Source organism: Amphibalanus amphitrite, unplaced genomic scaffold (genome assembly GCF_019059575.1).
Source record: "Amphibalanus amphitrite isolate SeventyFive unplaced genomic scaffold, NRLGWU_Aamphi_draft 000164F_arrow, whole genome shotgun sequence".
Taxonomy (NCBI): Eukaryota; Metazoa; Arthropoda; class Thecostraca; order Balanomorpha; family Balanidae; genus Amphibalanus; species Amphibalanus amphitrite.
In genome coordinates, this window is record NW_024881659.1 from 119,496 (window position 1) to 143,423 (window position 23,928).

At 50.8% G+C, this 23,928-nt stretch overlaps 1 protein-coding gene across 9 annotated transcripts; it reads left to right on the plus strand.

Moving 5' to 3' along the window:
• The first annotated feature begins 300 nt into the window (after positions 1-300).
• Positions 301-21,928, plus strand: LOC122383483 (AP-3 complex subunit beta-2-like). 9 transcript variants are annotated; one of them, XM_043369977.1, is made up of 24 exons: positions 2,235-2,348; positions 2,681-2,759; positions 6,843-7,000; positions 7,297-7,372; positions 7,670-7,840; positions 8,100-8,260; positions 9,041-9,143; positions 9,376-9,522; positions 9,805-9,975; positions 10,210-10,362; positions 14,309-14,433; positions 14,630-14,747; positions 14,821-14,845; positions 15,023-15,113; positions 15,327-15,456; positions 15,667-15,922; positions 16,084-16,287; positions 16,575-16,687; positions 16,969-17,230; positions 19,048-19,157; positions 19,409-19,597; positions 19,948-20,176; positions 20,634-20,778; positions 20,965-21,928. In XM_043369977.1, the coding sequence occupies exons 2-24, from the start codon at positions 2,733-2,735 to the stop codon at positions 21,128-21,130; spliced, it is 3,330 nt and encodes a 1,109-aa protein (XP_043225912.1). In that variant the 5' UTR covers positions 2,235-2,348; positions 2,681-2,732; the 3' UTR covers positions 21,131-21,928. The 9 variants fall into 9 exon arrangements, with proteins under 9 accessions (XP_043225914.1, XP_043225920.1, XP_043225918.1 ...); XM_043369979.1 differs by lacking the exons at positions 2,235-2,348; positions 14,821-14,845 and adding an exon at positions 301-479 and having other exon boundaries at positions 14,630-14,772; XM_043369985.1 differs by lacking the exons at positions 2,235-2,348; positions 2,681-2,759 and adding an exon at positions 301-479.
• Positions 21,929-23,928: the final 2,000 nt, after the last annotated feature.

Here is a 23,928-nt window from a genome sequence, read left to right on the forward strand (position 1 = left end):
AACCAAACCAAACAAAAACTAACATAACCTAACCTAACCTGACCTAACCTACAACCTACAAACCTACAACCTAACCTACAACCTACAAACCTACAACCTAACCTACAACGCGCCAAAAATTTCGGCCGGCAGCGGGATTCGAACCATAGTTATCAGACCATGAGGCGAGTGCGCTAACCACTACGCCACGCAGCCTGCTGATCGGATCGAGGTGTAAGTCACTTTTCAATGACGCAATGGGATATTCTCCGTATAGCGCCTTCCTTTGGGTGGAAAAAAGAATTACGCGTGCGTCTCCAAAAGGGTATGCGGACTATAGTTTTTTATATTTTAGCATAGTCATTGAATTTGTGGCCTTGATTCAATTTAAGTACCCAAGTATTGTAGGCACACAACCTATTTGTGGTGATAATTTGGTGAGAACTTGGCCTGGGGGATTTATGTAGCCCTGGCCCTTGAGTGAAACGTAAAAGGTCAAGGTGAGACTGGTTTTTTACTTTTCAGATTTGATTTATCTTGCTTTGACCCTAAGCAATAAAATGCACTTATTGCAGGTTAGCCAGATTGCTGGGTGAAGTTAAGTTGTTTAAAAAATGACGTCTTTGTTTTGTCCGTGGTAATGCCAATTTCCATGGCTACCTACGGGAGCACCAGACTGCAAAGTATGGCACGCAGGTCGACGAGGCGCACCGGCCCAAGTTCAAAATCCGCACCAACCCTTCAAACTGAGCCGGAAAATCCGCACCAAAGCGAGCCGAGAGCCCAAAATATCCGCACCGAACCCACAGGCAATTATAATGCAAGGGACTTCATTCATCTCACTATAATTATTTCCCCTCAAATTTCAGTTTCACGAGCAACGCTCACCACGGGACCGCGCCGCGCACTTGTACCCTATATACCCTGCTTGTACCGGAAGTTTGAAATAGAGCAAATAGACGGACGCCGGTGACAAAAGGGTGCCGGAGGGCATATTGGGTCACGTGACATTCGGAACTTCTCCCCTCTCTGTGGGCCTTCTACATGCTAAATGTCACGTGTGAATTTGACGAACCTTGATAAAATCACCCCAACAAACTTTCGTACGAGTAAAACTAATGACGTCATTCCAAAGTAGCGTGCTGATTGGCAATTCAAACCAGCTGCTCGCAAATATGACATACCAGTCACCACCGCAACCAGTCTTCGTTCTAATGACGTCGTCATCACGTTAATTTCCGAGGCGAGAATGGATTTGTTCTGCCGCAATTGTTAGTTCATAGAGTAAATTTAAAACCTTTCTCCGTCACCGTGCGTCACCGTGGCTGGCACGCATTTGTAGGGCTTTCCAAAGAACAGTCAACAAGGAAACCTGGCCGGGTAAGAAGACCAAGCGAAGTCCGCACCGCATCAAGGTCCAAGCCAAATCCGCACCGCACCAGGCAAAATCCGCACCGCACCACTCCAAAATCCGCACCAGCCGAACAAGCCCGCACCGACGAGATCTCGTCGAAATTGCCATACTTTGCAGTCTGGCGGGAGCATGTGTGCAGTCCAGGGGTAGCCAGTAACAGTTGGTAGCATTAGGCCAAATGGGCGCTCAAAAACTACTACCCCATAGGGTTTCCATGTTAAATCGACCTTTTTCAAGCGAGCCTCACACGGAAGCTAAAAGATAAAGTGCCGATATTATTGTGGGGAAAGGTAGGCTCAAGCCTCCTCTACAACCTTTTTATCTAGCGTTTTTCGATGCGGAGGCCATAACAGGTCCAAAAAGCATTGGGCGCTGCCCGAGGTACCAAAAGCCCCTCCGTGAGAGCGATAGTTCCTGCGCATGCGCACATTGCCTCAACCCTGTACTGGCGTACATGAGTGATCCTGCTCACGGACTCGGTCAGCCAATCAGCGTCCCAGATTACATTGATAGATGTCGCTAGCATCACGTAATTCCTGCTTGCGAACACATTTTAAGAATGAAACAGGTGCGCCATTTCCGCCTTCCATCGATTCCTTCCATCTTAGTATCAACTATACGCTTTTCAACTAACTTTAGACTAAGTTTTAAACTATGGTCAGTATGTTATTTCTGGTACATATAATTTAAAAATAACTGTTTTATGGATTTGGCTTTACCCGTCAGAATCGAATACTCTATTTTTTCCATATACAAAAAATATATCACATACTCTGTAACTTGTCGAGGTAAAATGGGCGCTTTCCGCGTCGTTGGTGTACCCGTTGTTCTATATACCCTGGTGCAGTCATTGAATGGAACTCACTGCCAAGTGCCAGCCGAAGTAGTTCTCGCTCCAACCCTGAATGGGTTCAAGAACCTGCTTGACAAACATTGTTTGAGACTTGAGACATATGTACGATTTCCATGGGATATTTTTATATCACGGTAACACATACTTTAAACATGGCTGGCATTTTTTATTTTGCCACATTAGCATTGGTGTGTGCACATGGGTAGTTATTATAATATCAATATGAAGAGGTGTCACCACACCTTCATGTAAACTTTGGAATGCTCTGCAAATTAGAATGTGAAATGTACAAACACATCCTGGACTTTATCATTTTGATTTGCATGTGTGTACGTATATCAGCATCTGTGATTTCCACCTGAGTTGTTTTTGGTTTTGGCTGCTTGTGGTGTGGGCTGTGGCTATATCACTATGTGCACTGACCATTGTTTCAGAAACCACTTCATTGGTAGCATTGTTTTGTAAACCAAGCTTCACCTACCACTGATGTGGGATCCCAAAATGCTACCAAGGGTAACTACTTGCATTTTCTTTCATTTTCTGTCTTCATTTTTCTACTCTGTCTTTTGAATGTCTATGAAACACTTTCTTTCTCATACCAATCTTGTTTCTAATGTGTGCCCCTTTTTCACATGCACTCTTCTTTTTATATATTTACATTTTCTCTCTTCTGTGTTCTCTTCTCCGTTCTTCTCTTCCCTGCTCTTCTCTCTTTCCTCTCCCTTATTGGCTTACTCTATTGCTGTCTTATGCTCTTAGATACTTTGTCCCCAGCATGTGCATGTTTGTATTAGAGCTCTTCTCTGACATGTGTTCTATAACTTATACCTATGTTACCTACCTAGTACCGATGCTGTACACTTATGAGTCAGCTATCCCCATATATTTATATCTTCTTATCAAAGTTAAGTAGGTATGTACACCAAAAGAAAATTTATAAGTAACATGTTACCAGTCTGGGGTATGGGAAGTGATATATTTCATTGTGAATGAACAAGCATTTGGAAACCACCTTTTTTTGGAGTGTACTACTACTTGCCCTCCACCTGTTCCACGTACTTTGACAAAATGTATTTTGCAGGTTGCATGCATACTTTTAAACATAGCTGTACATAGATACTTATTTTGAAAGGTGATCTGTACAGTGCTTTACCATTTAGCATATGGGTAATCCACATAATCATGTCACACTGCCCTATCACAGGGCTAGTCAGTGATAAACTTGGCCAGAAATTGACTATTTGGGTATCAAAGTAGCCATTGTTCAAGAGAGGAATGACCAAGCCCTGATATTGAGAGGGTCATAGTGCTGAGTGCTGACTGCTGAATGAGTGTGTCCAAGAAAAGATCAATTGCAGCTATACCCTAGTGTGCAGTGTCCGTTGTACTTACATATCAGACTAGTGGGTTGCTATCAATACAGGGAGAAATGTTTTAACAATGACACTCTAACACTCTTTAACCCGGCAGTTGCTGGGGTATTTCGCCACCCACCGTTTGCTGGGGGGGGGGGGGGCGTTAAACGCCCCCAGCCGATAACTCGAGAACCAATAGGCGCAGCGAAACGCACGAGGCGGCAAACGAAAGAGCGCGACGAGACGCTTCAGATGAGTACTTGAAAATTGAATTTTGAGGTCACAGGTCGGGTCAAGGTCAGGTCAAACACCTGAAATCGGGCTTTCAGTAGCATGGAGTTCAGGACTTCGCAATGGGCGCCTCTCGTCATAAACTCTGTCAAAACGGTGCACAATCCATCATATAAGGCCTACAAGAGTGTCAGCTCCATGTGGGGGTCAGTCAAGCATAGGTCAGGGTCAAGGTCAGGTCAACCGGGTAGGCACGTATCCCCGAAAATCAAAACTGATATTCGCAGCCTGTGACACATGTTTTATGGGTAATTTGGGGCGTAGAACACGATGGTGACATTCATTTTATCATATGTGTACGTGTTTGGCTCAAAAAGTTCAATTTAAGAAATTCATGTATCATGGTCGTGAAGTAGTTACGAGAAATTGTCAAGATTCAGTTCAAGATTATGGAAAATGCGGAACGATAATCAATAATCGAAGATAGCCATTTGATTGATCATGGTATTGGCAGTCTAATGGCGTTTACGGCATGTCTTTATGTCTATTCTGTGATTTTATATGATTTTTTGAACATATGCCGTTTTTGGTCGAAAACTCAGAAATCATGACGTCACTAAAACCTCGATATCTCAAAAATTTTCCGACCGATTTTTTCCAAACTTTGTCACAATAAACTTCAATCAATTCCCTACAGGTATCCAAAATTTGGCGCGCCTGCGGCGCGCCGTTTTTATGCTATGGCCCGGCGAAAAAAGTGGGGGCGTTTAACGCCCCCCCCCCCCAGCAACTCGCGGGTTAACCCGCGCCGGGCCGGTGCTCTGAGCTTCCGCGCCGGGCCGGTGGGGGGGGGGGGGGTGTCTGAACAGCCCCCTTCTAACTCGGCTCCTGGGTCAACTAGCGACACGCGGTAAGCGGCAATCGAAAGAACGTCCAAAATAAGGATGAAAACACTTCGTCATTTTTTGGGTCAGGTCAAAGGTCAGGTCAGCAGAGGTCACCGAAGGTAAAATGTTGACTATTTCAACATTTGGGAAACTGCCAACGGCTATCTCGGGAACCGATAGAGCTACAGCGCCGCGGAAAAGCGCATTCGATAGCCCTTTTACAGACCTTTCTGGGTAATGTTCTCAGATTTGACCTCAGGTCAACGGTTTAGCCTCTAGAGGGCAAAAACTCCAAAAATAGCCGTTTTTTTACGAAAAAGCCGTTTCTTTAACGAAAAACGTTTTTTTCGGGAATAACTTTTGACTCAAAAGAGCCATGACATTACTTTTGCCAGCATCGTGTTCCTCTCGTCGAGACGCGTGGAATGAACTACCTATAATTTGACCTTGAAAGGTCTGCAACGTCGAGCCGAACACATGTAAGGCGTTTTCAGCGCTCTAGCACGCCTCTATCAGAAGTTATTAGCGAAAAACTGTTAGATTCTGTTCGTGACCTGAGATGACCTCGGGCTCATAACCAGGGGTCACAGTTGCCATTTTCCGGTTCAGTGTGTCAATTTTACCTACATCTCGATTAGAGCACTTCATGGGCCGGATAAATCCGTTATCCACGGATAAATCCGCGGACCGGATAGGATTGGATTCTAAATTTGTTAAAAAAGAACGGATATGGGCGGGCCGGATTTGGGAATTGAAGGTTGAACCCGGATCAAAACGGATCAAAATTTTAACATTCAACGTTGAAGTTAAAAATTAACCTAATGTGTTAAGCGGCAGGATGATACCTAGTTTACCAATGTGGTGATTTTCATGTAGTTTTAGGTTTATAAGCATGGTTTTTGGAACCATGATGGTCTGTGAGATGTATGGCTGTCTGGTCCCTTAGATTGAATTTGTTAGTCCAGTTTTGGGTGAAACCAGTTATTGGTGAAACGGATTATTACGGATATTTTTTGGAAGTTTGGCTGCAATACGGGCCATGGGTGGGCCGGATTCTGATATTCAAAGAAAGGCGGATAATGGGCGGATCTGGATATGACTTGCCGGATATGGGCCGGGCCGGATCCTAAAAAGCCTATCCGTGAAGTGCTCTAATCTCGATATTTGAGAGTGTCGAGAATAGCGTTCGTGCAAAACAGACGCTTTTCAATTTTCTCCCATTGACTTATAATGGAGAGGCCGCAAAATTGACCTGACCTTAGGTCACCGATATCAAAATTCCGAGATAACCATTTTATAGATAATGTTGCTCTAATCAATCGCTTAAAGTTTCAAGGCAATCGATCAATCGGTGTAGCTATGACGAGCATTCTTATTTTTTTCTGAGGTGAGGTCACTTCACTTGGCGTGACCTGGTGACCTGACCTAAGGCGACCTGGGTCTGAAATTTTCACAACATGTGCGAAAAAGATGCCCGAACAGGTGTGCCAAAAACGGCGGCGCGATATCTGCGAAAAACCGCAGGGGGGGGGGGGGTGTTCAAACACCCCCCGGCCCGGCGCGGGTTAACACAATGACACAATAATACTTTTGGTCAAGTGGATAATCACATGCCTCTGTGTTGTGACACTCATGATAGTGACATTGATACTAAAAAAAAAAAAAAAAACAGGTAGGTACTTGGTAGGTAATCGTTTGGCGGTGGCCAGCTTATTTATGCAAAGCTAGGGTACCTGGGAATGGCGAGCGACGCTTGAACAGATAGAGCGGTGAGAACCATGCCGCCATATTCTACTGCGGCTCTTGGAACTTTTGGTGTTAATTTTTACCGATGAACCGGGGAAAGGTGAGGTGACCGGATGGTGAGTGTTACGTGATAAGCTCTAGGTAGCGAGTGCCTGAGCCTGTAACCTACCATTTAACCATCGGCAATTAATTGTTGTAAATAGTCAAGCTGAATGGACATAAACTTATTGCGTTTTTCCCGAACTTCCTGGCAGTCAAATGCACGTAATCATGCCATGCCGTTAGTCTCCTAGGTGGTATTGAGGAATCTGAACTTGCCGTCGTCCCAGCGCCCGCTGTGATGGCCGCCCTCACAGCTCGTGTCGTGTGCGCGCCAGATCGCACCGATGGCGACCTCTGTGGGCGCGGCCGGGTTCGGCGCAGACGTGCGCTCCGGCATGGCGGCCGGCGGCGGCGGCGGCGGCGGCGGCGGCGGCGACATCGAGTACGGCAACGAGGCGACCCCGGCCGGATTCTTCAGTGCCGACTTCAAACGGTTCGTCCGGCAATCCTAGCTCTCATACTCCTGTCTCCGAAGACCACCGTTATATGTGCGTCTGTGTCTCGGACTTGTGTCGACCTGGCTGTGGAGCACCGATGTGTCTGTTCTGTCTCGCACTCGCTGTCTCTCTTAGTCTCACTCAGAAGTCAGAAGACCATCGGTTGATGTGTGTCTTTGTCTCGGACTTTCTGTCTCCGCACCTGACCCAATCGTGGTTTATAGCCTGTCCTGTCGACGTCATTTGATTGACTGTCCTCTGTGTTGCAACCTGACCACCGCCCTGCCGGCAGACATGACGACCTGAAGCAGATGCTGGACTCCAGCAAGGACAACCTCAAGCTGGAGGCCATGAAGCGCATCATCGGGGTGAGTGTGACGTCACTTGACTCCAGTGACGTCGTCACTGACTGTATCTGATTGTCCGTCAGAAACATCGTCATCTTGCACCATTTTGTATTGTAACTCTATAATTCATTCTATTCTATTCATTTGTGTTGTATTGTTCATGTTTTGTGTTTATGTATTTGACCATTAACCTCAGCTAGGATTTCTGCATAAGTGCGAACTAATCCCACCCGTTTCAGGGAATGCCTGATGAAAAATATCCCAGTGTCTGCCCCACTCGCTCTTTCTAACCGTGCTCTACTTCTATTACCCTACCAGATGGTGGCCAAGGGTCGGGACGCATCCGACCTGTTCCCGGCCGTCGTCAAGAACGTCGTCTCGAAGAACATTGAGGTGAAGAAGCTGGTGTACACGTACCTAGTGCGCTACGCCGAGGAGAAACAGGACCTGGCGCTCCTCTCCATCTCCACATTCCAGCGCGCCCTCAAGGTACGATGAAGGGGGGGGGGGGCTTGATGCAGAGAGGGGTACCGTAGTCAGCGTAGGGGAGGTATCTAGCACACTATGTAAGGAAAGGAGAGGCATTGCCCTTTCGAGGTGGTTCATTGGCGTTGTGGGATAGGTGTGGGAGAGGGAGGAGGAGGGGCCGTCGAGCCCTGCCGAGGCGGCACCGCAGACCCAGCTGACGTTCACTCAGCAGTCCCCCTCCGCCGACTGGCTGACACCCCTCCTCTCTCCGCCGCCGCAGGACCCGAACCAGCTGATCCGGGCGAACGCGCTGCGGGTGCTCTCCTCGATCCGTGTGCCCGTCATCGTGCCCATCATGATGCTGGCCATCAACGACTCGGTGGTTGACATGTCGCCCTACGTGCGCAAAACGGCCGCCCACGCCATTCCCAAACTCTACAGGTGAGATACAGCCTGTGTAGTGTGTAAAGTCGGCCCCCGCCGAAGTTAGTTGGTAGCACTGCTGCTCCACGGCGTACATTTCCTACCAGCCCATAGGGTTTACATGTTAAATGGCCTGTTTTCAGCGAGCGATATCTCGGTCAACCTTTGAAGGAATCAATGGTTATTAGTCTCAAATGATAGATCGATGAATTTTCTTTCGACAATTCCTCTACCATTTTTCACGAAACCCAGCCGATCTTCTACGGCGTACAGGGTAAAGATTTCTCTGCACGCCAGCACCCGCGATCCGCCTCTCCGATCGTCGTCGCGCGGTCCTCGGTAGCGCAGTCGGTAGCGTATCGGGCTACGGATCCGAGGGTCGTGAGTTCGAATCCTGGCAGCGCCGCGTGATTTTGGCTAGAATTGAATGATGTAGATTCTTGAATGTTTGCATAATCAATTATGAATAGCTAATTGAATGTATCTGCCCACTAATCGGCCCCTAAAACCTGTTATTTTAGAAGTTTAAGAAATGAATGTCACGTGCGCGTCACAACTGCCAACCATAAGCGTTACCATATTCTAGTTTGGACTAACTTTTTGCTAGTCCCGACCACATATAGTAGGTTTTCTAGTAGATATACTAGAAATTCCTTCCCAAGTTCGTCCTACCCTTCACTCAATATACCCTGGTAGAGTATCGTGTCCCGACTGACCTCTGGGCGCCCGGCGTGTCGTGTCAGACTGTGTGCCGTGTTCTGTGTGCTCGCTGACCTCTGCGGCGTCCGTCTGCCGCAGTCTGGACCCGGGCCAGAAGGAGGAGCTGGTGACGGTCATTGAAAAACTGCTGGCCGACCGGACCACGCTGGTGGTCGGATCGGCAGTCATGGCCTTCGAGGAGGTCAGTGATGGTCGCCAGAGGCCCGGGGCGAGTCGCATTGTCTGCTCTGATTGTCAACTGAGGATAGAGTACTTCATGATGCATAGCTTGTAAGGTTCATAACATGCGTGAACTTACGTGGAGCTACCTGTTTCATCATGCACTACCCAGTCTCTGTCAGTCTGGCTGTTATTAGGAATGTTCTTGTTCAATATCTACCAGTGACTCGGTCATTCTGCCTGTCTGAATTCAGGTGTGCCCAGAGCGTATCGACCTGGTGCACAAGAACTTCCGCAAGCTGTGCAACGTCCTGGTAGACATCGAGGAGTGGGGCCAGGTGATCATCATCAACATGCTTACCCACTACGCCAGGACCCAGTTCATCGACCCCAACCTCCAGGTGAGCCTCACCGCCCGCCGAGAGACTGGTACAGTCAGTCAGGAGTGAGCACGTGGCTATCAGAGGCTTGACTGTGTCTCCAGGTCGGCTGTAGTCAGAATGCTACGTCGGTGTCTCAATCGGAGGACTAATGACAATGTTTCACACTCTCATCAGTCAGTTTGTTATCGTCACCCCGCCTGTTTTGCATTCCCGCCTCTGTCACAGACAGTGCTTTGTGACCTCGCCCCCGTTAGTGTTGTGTGTGTTGTCCCCGTCATCCATTTCCATTTCTGCCCGCAGGACGGCCCCGGTGACCAGCCGGAGCGGCCGTTCTACGATGACTCGGAGTCGGAGTCCGAGTCGGAGGGCAGTGACGCCGAGGGACAGAAGCGGAAGCCGTATGTGATGGACCAGGATCACGCGCTGCTACTGCGGAGCACCAAACCGCTCCTGCAGAGCCGGAACGCCGCGGTGAGTGCATGACGGAGTGGGGAGAGATGGGTACTTGGTGGGGAGAGAGAAACGGGACTGTTTGACGGATCGCTTACATTTCGGTTGGGTAGTAGGGAAGAAGGAAGTTCCCTTCCTCTCTGGTAGTCATCAGCTGTCGGTTTGGGACCTTTCCGGTGTGGCAGCCGGTTACCTGTGAGCTCTGTGACCTGTGGGCGGTGACTTGTCTGGTGACCTGTGACCTGTAACCCTCAGGTGGTGATGGGTGTAGCTCAGCTGTACCACCACCTGGCCCCCCGCTCGGAGGTCAGCCTCGTGACGAAGGCGATGATCCGTCTGCTGCGCTCCCACCGTGAGGTGCAGAGCGTCGTCCTCACCTGCATCGCTTCCATGACCACTCAGCGAAAGGTGAGCGCTCCGCCCGGCAGACACAGACGGCCACTGGTCCGTCTGTGGGGCGGCCGCCGTCCCGGCATGGGTCCGCCTGCGGGCTGCGGCCGCTGTCCCTGTGTGCCGTGAGACCGGCTGGTCTGTGTGATCTGACAGTCAACGCCTGTGCGCTGTGCTATGAGGCACATGGTCACCAAGTGTGCAGCACTGCTCGTCCAGTATGCCGCCGGCGTGCTGCTTGCCTGACGTGCTCTTTGCTCCCGTCCCGGGTGTTCCTTCCTTGCCGTTCCGTGGTGTGCGCCTCCCTCACCTTGCGGTGCTGTGTGCCTCCCATGCCATGCCGTGGTGTGTGCCTCCCAGCCGGGTCTGGGATGCCGCAAACGCGATGCCTCGTGTCCCGGTCTGATGTCCTGTTTCTCTATCCCTGCTGCCGTTGCTGCGACCCCCAGGTCAGGGTAAGTATTGCACAGCTAGAAAAGCATCGCAGAGTCACAGGTGAAGATCGTGCGTTGACAGTCTGTTAACCCGCGCCCCACTGGGGTCTGTGTATAACACGCCCTACTGGGGGGGGGCTATTCATAGCCCCGCCCCCCCCCCCTCCTAACTCCGAAACTACTGGGCCGATCGTCAAAATTCAAACGGCGTCTGATAGCCCCGGAAAAACTGTCGAGCGAAACCTAATTTCATTGACCTCGAGGTCACCGATGACGTCACAGGTCAGGTCAAAGTAAAAATTATTAGCATTTTGGCTTGTTCACATTTTGGGCTCTGGCCGCCGTCTTACAAGTCAGATCAGGCTCATTTTTGGTACACACACTCTTAACCCAGATCTGCCCACCGTATCATTTATGACACGATGAGTCGCTCGACCGTTGCTAGGCAACCGACTTCCATCCGAAACACGCCGAAACTTTATTTTGTGATGTTGTGTTGTCAGTCGTTTGTACTATTTCTAGAGTGGGTAACCTTTTCTATATTTCATATATTTTCCGTGTAGCATGATTAAACAAAAACAGCTGCCCACAGAAGTCGTAATTTACCAGACCCAATAATGCCGACGTTAGTATGCTAACCAGTGCTTTCTGCCAAACTGCTCAATTTTGTGGCAGCATAGTACCAAATGTTCAAGCTCACAGACCAGGTGGTTGAATTCATTCTTGCGCCAAAGCTGGCGTGTCAGGAATGATAACAACATATTCGTATCATATATGATACGGTGGGCAGTTTCTCACATTAGCCTACACAATTACTTGCCCCTAATCCGTATGTTTTCCGGTCACCTTGGCGCAAATTCTAGGCATTCTAGTGGTGGATGACGATGTTGATGGAGGTGACGTCTTGGTAAAACCATCGAAGGCGTCCTACGACACGGGCGAGTACTCTGGTGATGATGAGGATGTCACAGAAGAACATGACCTCAACCGGCATCCTGCTCAGCAGCTGTGTGTTAGGGCCAATGTGCAAGGAAGAATAAACTTTCCGAAACGCGATTCCGAGAAAGAAGACGTCTCGGAGACCTTCAGAGATGCAAGGTTCAGCAGCGACGTTGTTGCATCCCAGCAACATGAGTCGAGAAGGTCCTTGAAGCGACATGAAAAGTGGACAAAAGCGAACACATTCATAGGAGATGGAGCACGTGCCTGAAGTCTGACGTCGAGTGCAGTGTTCACGAAGGAGGATATCTTGTCCTTCTTGTTTATAGTGTCAGGGAACTCGAGGTCAGACTTCGACGATGTCAAAAGCGTGAAACACCATGACCTTCCGGACGTGCTCGAGGACTTCGTCATGTATAAAGGAAGGGATGTCTCATTTAGAGAGGAATTGCGGTATTTATGTGACTCGAAGCCTGAAAGATGCGTACCGGTGAAGACAGGGGCAGTGCCCTTGCTTCCATTTCATACCTTTCGTCTCTTTGCTTCGAGGACCTTCCCGAGCTCTTACGCTGGGCGAGCAACGGTTCCGCTTTACCTCGCATCTATGAAGGTCTCCGAGACGTTTTCCGTCAGAATAGTGCCCCGGAAAGTTTTCTCGTCCTCGCACCTCGGCCCGAGCAAGTTCAGCTGCCGAGCAGGATGACGGTTGATATCACGTTTTCTTGTGACATCCTCATTATTCGTACGTGGCTTAGGACGCCTCCGGTGGTTTTTACGAAGACATCATCTCCATCAACATGGTCATCCACCACTGGAATGTCTAGATTGTCTGCCAAGTAAGTCCCAGTGACTTGAAGACAGACGTTAATTGGTAAGTTACTGTCTACTAGTGAAGAACTGGCCACGGAATTTGTATTTGATACCTCCCAGCCTCAAAAGTAAGCATTATGTCAGAAAGCACTTGTTGACATACTCACCTATAGGTATCTATGGGTCTGGTCAATTACGATTTACTGTTTCCTTGGTGTCATTATTACAAATAAACTCAAAGCTGGCAATTCTGAGACGTTTTCACAAGTAAAATTGTAGGCAAATGCAAAGGCTCGTTAAGGTGCCATAAAAGTGCGAAAATGCACAGCGTATCATACTATATGATACGGCAATTTCCGACAAAACGAGTACAGCCAACAACAAATGACACATGCTGGTAAGCAATGTGATTCAAAAGTACCCCAAAACCAGCGTAACAAAAAAATTCGAAAACATTTTTGTTCTGGGTAGATCTGGGTTAAACAGATGCTCTAGATACCCTGAGGGTACCAAGCTTTTACTTTGATTTTCAGGTCAAGGTCAGGTCATCACAGGTCACGAAAATATTTTATCATGCGTCGGTCACGTGACACATGTTTTATGGTCCATTTAGGCCATAGATTTCGAATTTGATGTCGTCTGTGTCATTCGAGGTCATTTTGAGTCGAATTTAGCTTAGGTCAGGTCACTTTCAGGTCAAAAAAGGTCAAATTTTGAAGTTAAAATTTTTCAACAAAAAAGGTGTCTATTGGATGCAGTTTGAGCTCAGGAACACGATGGTGCCATTTATATTGGTGTACGATGTCAAATACGTACCGAAAAATTGATTTGAAAAATTAATAATTGTGAATTTTTTGCAATAATGCGTATAACTTGACCATTTTTGAAGATATTTAGCTAAAACTTGCTAGAGTTAGTCATAACCATGCGTTCTGTCACATATATTCCGGTTTTTTCGAAAAGTCAAAAACTTTTTGAAAAAAAATATAAAAATACAAATTTTGAATATTATTATATCAAATTTTCGAAATTTTCAAAATTTTGAAAATTCGAGATAGCAGTTTGATAGCGCGGTCAATTCTGAGTCCTTTCATGCAAAGAAATTGGATCCAGCTTAAAAACTGAGCTCTTGGGAGCGATTGCCGTGGTTCAATGTTTTGCGTCGAAACCGGACGAGCATGACGTCACTTTGACGTCATTTCCGGCCGACCTATGGTAGCTACGAAGTTCAAATTTTGACACAAGGTGTCAAATTGATGCAGCCGAAGGTACTGTAAGTTTGGCGTCGATCCGTCAAGCGATTTGGAAGTTATTGCAGAAAAACGGGAGGGGGGGCTATAAATAGCCCCCCCCCCCCCAGTGGGGCGCGGGTTAAGTCAGTGGTCAGATGTCGTTGGTAGCTCACGGCTGACAGCCTCCAGCGTGGCTTGTCGGACCAGTCGCTGATCATACGAGTGGTGGCGGTCCGACTGTGGCGCTAGTACCGCTACATATTTTCTGAGCTCTCAGATATCGGCATACTTCTCGCACCATTGCATGCTTGTGAATTACTGACCAGTCGGCATTCCTATTTACTATTTACTTGACTATGAGTAAATGCAACTGTCTGAGTGTCTATGGAGCAGTGGTGGTATACTTCGGAGCACCGTTTAGATTATCTCATAATCCCCAATCGGCTACCAACTCTGGAACGCCCCGGCCCGGAGTGTTAGAAGGTGTTCGTATAGTTGCCAGGAAGCGCTTAGCGAGTAGGGAACATGATCTAGGACCATGTTTTGCAGGGTATGTTCGACCCCTACCTGAAGAGCTTCTTCGTCCGATCGTGTGACTCGAGCCATATCAAGATCCTGAAGCTGGAGATTCTGACCAACCTAGCCACCGAGTCCAGCATTTCGATCGTGCTCAGGTCAGAAGCCCGCTGGTGACTACGTTGCAAGTCCAACTTTGAGTGACCTTCATTTTTAATTAGTCTTGCTTCTACGAAATCGTCCAATGAGTGAAAATTATAGCATCTTTGATCAGCTTTCTATCCTTTTTACATAACAACTTTTCCCTCTCACTGGTTCATCCCCGCTCACCAGTCAATTTCACTGTCTTCACAGAGAGTTCCAGACGTACATCGCCAGCCACGACAAGACGTTTGTGGCGGCCACCATTCAGGCCATCGGCCGGTGTGCCTCCAACATTGCCGACGTGACCGACACCTGTCTGCAGGGCCTGGTGGCGCTCCTCTCCAACAGAGATGGTAGGTGGTGCTCCAGAGACGGTACGTAAGACCTGTCTGCAGGGCCTGGTGGCGCTCCTCTCCAACAGAGACGGTAGGTACTAGGTAGTGCTCCAGAGACGGTACGTGACGCTCCAGAGACGGTACGTGGCGCTCTCCATCTCCATCAGAGACGATAAGTCTGTGTGTCTGACGTTTGTCTCGTCTGTGCAGAGTTTGCCGTGACTGTGTCTGTATATATGTGTGTCTGACTTTTTTGTCGTCTGCGCAGAGTCTGTGGTGGCCGAGAGCGTGGTAGTGATCAAGAAGCTCCTTCAGACTCAGCCTGGCGAACACAAGGAGATTATCCGCCACATGGCCAGGTGAGAGACGATAATCCCTATCCCTTTCGCTCGCACGGTGAGGTGGGATGGCCACTCCTCTGTACACCGCCGGCAGCTCATTCTGTCGGAGTGACTGGACGTGATGGTATCAGTTCTGTCGTGTGTGGCAGTTAATGCAGAGCGCACATGCCCTGGCTTAGGATTTATCATTATGTGCTGACGTTTATCTCCCTCCCGCCTGCCCTCCGCCAGGCTGGTGGACCACATCAAGATTCCGATGGCGCGCGCCAGCATCCTGTGGCTAATCGGCGAGTACTGCGACCGCATCCCCCGGATTGCGCCCGACGTCCTCCGCAAAATGGCCAAAACGTTCATCAACGAGGTGGGTGGACACCGTGCCGGCTCCCGAGACTCATTTCGTCTTCAGCTAATGATATTGTGCTTATTGTCTCACTGTGACCATCGTTGAATAGTGGACCCTGAGACGTTGACCTCTGATGCGCAGTGTGCATCTTGCCAACCCAGAGCAATGCTTCTTTGATGTGGCTCTCGTGGTACCGGCTCTTCGCTCACGTCATTCCTTTCTCTCCAGGAGGACATTGTGAAGCTGCAGATCGTGAATCTGGCCTCGAAGCTGTGTCTGACCAACCCCGAGCAGACGGAGCTGCTGGCACAGTACGTCTACAGCCTGGCGCGCTACGACCCCAGCTACGACCTGCGCGACCGCGTCCGCCTCATGCGCCACCTGGTGTTCCCGGCCGACGGGCCCAACTCGCGGCTGGGAAAGTACGCCAGACGCATCTTCATGGCCACCAAACCGGCGCCCCGCCTGGAGAGCAGCTTCAAAGGTGAATTCGGGATGAGCGGCTGGGGCTCTGCAATGGCTGAACGGAAGTACAATAGAACCCAACAACTAATACAATTTTATTGTTCTCCCTTTGTGTGTTTTCGGCGTTTGTCCGCCCGGTATGTGTCAACGACTTACCCCAAACTTTCTATGCGTCCACAGACCGTGACCAGTTCCAGCTGGGCTCACTGTCCCACTACATCAACGCCCGCGCCACCGGCTACCGCGAGCTGGCCAGCTTCCCCGCAGAGGCGCCTGACCCGACGGTGCGCAACAGCGTGGTGCCTCTGCCGGAGCGGCCGCCCGAGCCGGCGCTTCAGCCGACCCGGCAGCGCGGCTTCTACTCGGACTCCTCGTCAGAGGACGGTGGGTGTCGGGAGGGTTCTCAGAGGACAGAGTGTCTGGGAGAGGCCTCAGAAGACAGAGGGTGTCTGAGGGATCCTCAGACTTCAGAGGACGGTGTGTGAGGAGGGATTTTCAGGCAATGGTGGGTGTCTGGGACTGGGAGACTTCATCAGGCATTCTGAAGGTGTGTGTGTGTTTGGCTGCCTGATTGGCCCAGCTTTCATCATTGCATGTTTGATGCTGGCAAGGGAGGCAGAATCACCAAGTCACTGACCCTGTGCCGTCTCCTACGTCCCCGGCGTCCACAGAGTCGGAGGACTCTGACAGCGACAGCAGCTCGTCCGGCAGCGGGGAGAGTAGCGGAGAAAGCAGCTCCGGGGAGAGCAGCAGCTCGGAGGACGCCGCAACAGCCCGGACCAAGGTGGGACAATCCTTCCTTCGATAGACTCAGTTGTAGTGTATTTGTGTGTGGAGGGGGGGGGGGGGGGAGGTCGTTGAGTTCGTTGATCTCGGCCATGATTTGTCCGATGCCCACTGCTGCAGTGTGCTGACGGTAAGTTATTCATTGCCGTGGTACCGTCTGTGTTATGTGACCGTCTAACGTGTGCCGTTTAACCTTTTTCGAGTGTGCGACGGTCTCGTGTGTCCGCCGAGCGTGTGTGGTGCTTCCGATTAACCGCCGCGCTGTTCCGCCTCCCCCAGGCACGGGCGCGCGCGCCGCCGCCCACCCGCGGCGTGTCGGCGCTCCGCCCGCCGCAGGCCTCCTCCAGCGATTCAGACGAGGATGACTCGGACGAGGAGGGGTCCACCTCCGGGTCCGGATCCGGATCCGACTCCGGGTCCGAGTCGGACGGCAGCGCCAGCAGCGCCGCCGCGCCGGCCGCCCCGCCTCCCGCCGCTCCGGCTCCGGCCGGCGGCGGCGGCGGTGGTAACAGCGTGGACCTGCTGCTGGAGCTCGACTCGGGTCTGTAACCGCGCCGGGCCGCCGCGGGGTACCGTAGCTGCGCTCGCTGGGGATGTCGGGCGGGCCGCTGGGGCTGACTAGCTGAGCTGAACTGATCTGAACTGAGCTAGTTCAGCTCGTCTGTTTAGCCCAACAGCGGCCAGCCGCGCCGTCCCGCCCGTTCTGGTCTGTTTGGTTCGTTCTGTTCTGCTCAGTTCTGTTCGGGCAGTATGCTGAGATGGTATGCTAAGCTGAATGCGCTTGTCCGATCAGTCTTTGCTATTTGGAGTTTCGTTTTAACGAACACACACACACACACATCTCGAATTGTCCCTTGAGCTTTTTATGTTCCGTCGCACCTTGCTGCCATCAGATTTTTTTCATCTTTATCAATTATGCTATTTTCACGCAAGTTACATACGCAGCGAGGTGAGCTTTTTACCAACGGCACCGGAACATTCGCATTCTTTACAAAATGCACACAGTATAAGCAAAAGGAGTCTGCCGCGCTAGCCCAGCCCTGAAATGTTTGCTTTGGATGCAGTCGCAAAAGCTACCCACTTAGAAGATTCTGAAGAAGAGTAAATTAATTGGTTAGTTGAAAGACAATTGGTGCAGATACTACTATTCACCCTGGAGAAAAGAGATCTGCATTAAACCTTTTTTGTTCTATTCGTATCTCTGACTTCTTTACTTCCATGTGATGTTTTGCTACTTTAAGATGGTATAGTGAAATGATTAATTTGAGATTGAAGTGTTAATTTTGCTAGATTCTTTAAAGCTCTACCCACAAAGGCACTATTGATTAGTTAGAGGCATTGTAGAGTATATTAATAGAAGTTTAGCTGTTTGTAGCTTTTCGTTATTAAACAATGAGCCCTATATATGAGAGCAAGCGATTTTTTTCACATTCTTTTTTTCCTGAACTAATCTTCAAGCCTTTTAAAACATTGCGATTTTCGGAGAACCTTTGCTATGCAGAGTACTTGAGGTCGTTCACTAGTTCTCAGCCATTTGTTACCAGTATCGCAAACCCTGTCCAACAATCTGGGCTCACTCTGTGACGTTTTAGTCCCGGGTAGCACGCTGCATGGTTCAGTTGCTCGTTGGGCTGCATGTCTATACTTGCCCTGCCCATCCTGGGCCGCCCAGTTGGGAGTGCCGGGATGGACCGGTACGGTTCTCCGTCCGGTTACGTGCCACTTATTGTCATTATTTTGTTGGGGAGTTTGGTCTGCAGATATTTATAAAGTACTATTCGCGCATGGTAACGGGATAGGCGGGCGGGTGGACTAGAGCTGTTTAGCTCGGCAATGCTGGACGGAATGTGTCTGCTCGTGCCTTTGGAGGGAGTATCAGACGTGCCTGTTCCGGGATACTTGATTATCGCCTGTTATGTCGATTTGTAAATACAGGTTTGGTCGGTCTTTTGCTTTGTTTTGTTTTGTCTTGTTTTGTTTTCGTGAGCGGGACTTTTCCTCTTTATGTTATGAAGACATGTTATTTAAGGTAAGTTTCTTTGCTGTATTATGTGTTTGATGTGTTTGGATTTTGATGTTTTTACTTATTTTTAATAATGTGTTGGATAATGTTTTTTATGTCTGTACACCAGAGGTCTCCATTTGAGTCACGCTGCAATTTTTCTGGCCACTATATGTGTCTAAACTAAATGAGCATTGAACATAAAATGATTGGATGCCTGAATATGGTGCGGCTGGTTTCACACAGTAATATTTCTAACGGCTAAGGCCATATGACGCTGTTTGTTAGCTATTGCGTTTCGCTCTGGCCGGCGACGGTGTGTGGTAGACTGACGCCGGTCCCCCGGCCCCCCGCAGTACCTGCACCCCTGGGTACAGAGCTGCTGACGCCCTCTCTGGGCGGCCTCCTGAGTCCCGTGGCGGCGTCAGGAGCCGCCACCGCCACCGCCAAGGCGGATACTATCGAGGTGAGATAGAAAGTCGGTGGAGGATACTGAAGTCATCTCTGCTCAGTGGACAGTGGGGTGTGCGGGGCTGGAGCACGCAGGTAGGGTACGAAAAGGCGATACATTGTATACTTTGGAAGTACTTTGAAGTGCAACTAGTTTTTGTTACCTATCTATGCCTCACTAAACTGAGCATCTGCAGTGCAAGTAAACTAGCTCCTCCGTCCGCCGGTGTCTCACTCCCCCCCCCGTCCCTCCCCGTCCGTTTTCAGCTGGTGTCGGCGCAGTTCGTGCCCTCCGAGTACCGCGAGCTGGTGAACCCGATCACGGGCTCCGGTCTGCAGGTGCGCTACCGGTACACGCGCGCGCCGCACCTCTACTCCGCCGCCATGACCTCCGTGGAGCTGAGCTTCACAAACACCACCCAGCAGGAGATGACCGACATACACGTCGGACAAAAGGTGGGTGAAACGCGGACCCTCGGCTGCTGGCGAGCTGGTGTGCCTCGGCTTCAGCAGTTCAGTGAAATGCTGAATAAGTTTGGCTCTATCACCCCTGACTGTGATGTAAGTGTAACTGTGATGCCTTGTAGCTGAGTTACTACTGTTATCCCTTTGAGCTGCACAACTTCACAAATTCAGTCATTGGCTGTGCACCAGCTGAGGTGCTGGTCCTGTATTACTAATTTCAGTCCTGTCGTGTCGGTCACTGGCACCTGACCCGAACGTGCCGGTCCCTAGCCACTGATCACGTCCCCTGCCGACTGACGCACCAACCTCAATCTCTGACGTACCCACCCCTGTCCCTGCAGGCGTTGACGGCCGGTCTAACTCTGCACGAGTTCGCGCCGGTGTCGCTGCTCGCTCCCGGCGGCACGGTGGGCTCCACGCTGGGGGTCGACTTCCGCGACTCGACGCACGCGGCGCGCTTCGACATAGTGACGGGCGGCGGCCGCACGGTACCCGTCAGCCTGGCGGCGCCCATGGGGGAGATCCTGCGGCCCGTTACCATGAGTGACGACCTGTTCCAGCGCCGCAGAGGTTAGTTAGAGCATGTTTCAATCAGATTTCAGTGGGGGACCGTTACACCGAGGCAGAAATCACTGCGGGTCAGGGACACAGGTGGCGCCGCTGTCGGATCGGAACCTGCCGGTAGGGGTCTGCAGTGGGGACCAGCACCGCCGAATTAGCGCCACCTGCATCCCTCCAGACCTCACCAGCCGCAGCGACACTGACGGCGGCGCCAGTCGAGTAAGAGAGACAGGGGGCGCTGTTGTAAATAGAGCGGAGCTCGTATACAGCTCCGCTCTATATACAGCTCCGCTCTCTATCTCCGCTGTAAATAGAGTGGAGCTCGCATGCAGCTCCGCTCTATATACAGCTCCGCTCTCTATCTCCGCTGTAAATAGAGCGGAGCTCGTATGCAGCTCCAGGCTATTGCTGCAGTGTCTAGCCTTCAAACATGACCGCATATATGACCCCCTGTTTGCCCTTCCAGCCCAGCTGCGCGGTATGAACGAGGCCGGCGGCTCTGTGACGCCCGCCTGCTGTCCGACCCCGACCGACGTCCGGAAACTGGTGCTGGCGGCGGTCAACGTGGCGGCCCTCTCCTCAGACACCGGGGATAACGAGAGACAGCTCAGGTGAGAGTCCGGAATTGGAATGTGAGAGGGAAGGACAGGTACAGACATGGGGGACGGATTCAGGCTTTGGTAAGAGGCGGTGTACGTTTTATGCTAACGAGTGGTGTATGGATATCCATTATCCGATGCCCGCCTGTTACCCCGTGTTCGCTCCTCGCTGACGCGCGCTGCTGTCGCTGCTCACAGGTTCGCCGGCCAGACCATGTCGTCTGGCACGCTGGTCCTCATCACGGTGGGCCTGCCGGCCGCCGACGGCGGAGACGGAGCCGCCGTCACCGTCACCGTCAACTGCGAGAAGATGGTGGTGGGCAACATGCTGCTCAAGGAGCTGAAGACCCAGCTGCTGAGATAGGCCGGCAGGCATGGAGCACGGTCCGGTCAGTCAGAGGCGAACGGCCTGTCAGCTGGTCAGTCTCTCAGTAAATCAGTCCACCAGTCTGTCAATCAGTCTGCCCGGTAGTCTATCCGCCAGGGACAGCCAGGTCGAGACAAGAGGCCCGTACAGTGCAGCACTCGGGCTGCCCTGCTCGTGTGCTGTACCAGGCAGACCCCCGCGGAGTGAGGGGCTGTCTGGCTGCCATGAGGGGCTGATGACTATCGTTAGAAGCTGATAGGCTGCCTTCAGTGACTGGCGGGCAGATCTGTCCGTCTGTAGTGTCGATGTGCCTCCCTCCCTTTCAACTCCTGAGGCTCAGAAGACTGGTGGCTGGGGTAACTGCATCGTTTCCATATCTTCTGTGCTTGTATCTGAGGAACAATCTCTCTTGTGCTTTTTCTATAATGGGGCTTCACACTACATTATATTGTCCTATTACATTAAGGTGGTGCTTACCAACTATACATTATCTGTTTTACTGTTATTAAGTATGTTGCGTGTCCATGTGGGAGCGAGAAGGGGACCGAACCCATGTCTGGCAGTGTTGAATGGTGCGTGGTGTCCAGTAGTTAGTAGCCATTCTAGTCACTGGACGCACCAGTCGATTTCAGTCGTGTGCGAGGGAGCTTTAGTACGCCTCCAGTGGAATAGGGGACGCCTCCCGTTCAACACATTCCTGTGCCAGCCTAGAAGTCCATTATACCAGGACGACTCTGTTATTGAGATATTTAATGGGCATATATCGCTATTTTGGGAAATATATGTGCGCATGATTGTATTTTTTTCGCGTTAAAACGCAGTCGTTCAGTGTATGAACGGCTCAGACAAGTGAAAGTCGGTCGGGGACGGGGTGAATCGGACTGGTGTTTTGCCAGCACCTCCGACGGAGACGAACGGCGCTGAGGCGAAGACAGGCCCTGAAATTGCCGTCAGTGGCTCTCCCGACTCCCCGTATCTCTCTCTGTGGGTGTGGGCCCACCAGGGGTGCTGAACTAGGGTGGGTCCCGGCCCCGCCGCCTGTGGCACCCCCGTGTCTCTGTGTGAGTGTGGGCCCACCAGGGGCGGTGCGGCCGGCGCCGTTCGCCGTACCGGCGCGGCGGCGGGCTTCCCTGCGTGTCGGCCGGCCGTTGTGTCTCCGTAATGGCCGCGCCGGAGCGGTGCGCGCCGAGCAGCCCTGTTATTGGCGCGGCCACCACGCCGACCGGCCGGCCGCTGTCATGACCGGGCGCAGTTGAGCCGTTCCTCGTACTCTGAGAGTGGCCGGACCCGGGGGGAGGGGGGGGGGGGTCTGTCAGAACTGCGGCCCATCGTGTCACCGGGTACGGTACGGCAGGAGACGGCACACTGAGACGAGGCTTATCTTATCCACCGAACTCTCACCGTCACCCGGCTGAAGCGAACCATCGTGCTGAGGGTAGACGGCAGATAGGGTCATCTGGATGCAAAGAAGCCTTCGCTACTCTTCCAGCGTCCGAATGTGATTAGGTGTTGTCCTATTACTTGCATTGAAAGAAGAGCAGCCTTGATAAACAACGCCTTGAGTTGCACAGCGTGAAGAACTGAAATCAGTTTTTTTTTAGTTGGCGAACTTTATGAAAAGTACGCCCTTCCGTAGCGACTAAGCCAATACCGCCGTCCTGGATCCTTCAATTTATATACGAGACTTCGACGGCTGAAGGTGGCGAGTGTAGGATGAACATTCACGAAAGCTTCGGATGAGTTTGTGATGAGTATCGCAGTCATTCAGCGCGGCACTCTCCCCTCCCGTCTTCACCGCCGCTGGGTGGGCCGTTCATCAGATAGAGCACCGTTCGCGCGCACATGGATTGCACTTTATACTCGGCCGTGAAATATCGAATGTCGGCGATGCACGCAATACTACCCGAGCAATGTGGGCTATCGGACCGTTCGTCCAAATTTGTTTAACACGCGCACCGACGGGGGGGGGGGCGGATATCCGCCCCCCCCCCCCCTGAGGTTTTTTTTGCGAATAGCGGGAACGCGAAATTTGGTATGACTATTCTCTCATCAATTTTACACATGGTGTGCAAGTTTGAACCTCCTAACTTTTAAGGTCACGTCACCAGGTCACTTTGAATGACCTAACCTCAAGTAACTTTTTGGCAACTTTGTCACCGTGCCAGAGCTACAGTAGATGTCGGAGGCCTTTGAAACTCGCAGGATGTTATTAGGTCATTAGTAGCTACAATTCGTATATCTCGGAATTTTGATATCTGTGACCTAAGGTCAGGCCAATTTCTCGACCTCCCCATTATAAGCCAATGGGGGAAAAATCAACTCCCTGTTTTTACCACTAAAACGGGTCAGAATGGCCCCATATACCATACATGACTTCATATACGATCAACCTTCACTACCTTGAGGTCAGTTTTGCTGTTGGGCAGCTGTAAGGTCATGTGACGTCATCAAAGGTCACCAAAGGTTTTTTGCCAATAACTCCGTACAGGAACAAGATACAGCCGCGCGGATGGTCTCATTGTGTTCAGCTCGTCAAGACGCATCGAATGATATGCATGATGACCTCGAGGTCACGTGACCTGAGGTCAACCTTTGACCTTGGCCTTTCGAGGTCAACATATATGTCATTCGATGCGGATTGACGAGAGGATCACGATGATGCCCTTAGTTTGTTCCTAGCTTGACTAATTCGAAAGTTATTGGAGAAAAACTCTCTACATATCTAGCGCCGCCATTTTTACTTTTTTACCCCTGTGACGTCATCTTTGACCTGACCTGAAAATGACCTTAGTAAA

Bases quoted from the DNA above. Each gene is read 5' to 3' on its own strand.
- LOC122383483 (XM_043369979.1), top strand. From the start codon at position 2,733: ATGTGGGATCCCAAAATGCTACCAAGG. The intron at 7,373-7,669 runs GTGAGTGTGACG...TTACCCTACCAG, and splicing joins CCATGAAGCGCATCATCGGG to ATGGTGGCCAAGGGTCGGGA. The intron at 14,773-15,022 runs GTAGGTGGTGCT...TCGTCTGCGCAG, and splicing joins GCTCCTCTCCAACAGAGATG to AGTCTGTGGTGGCCGAGAGC.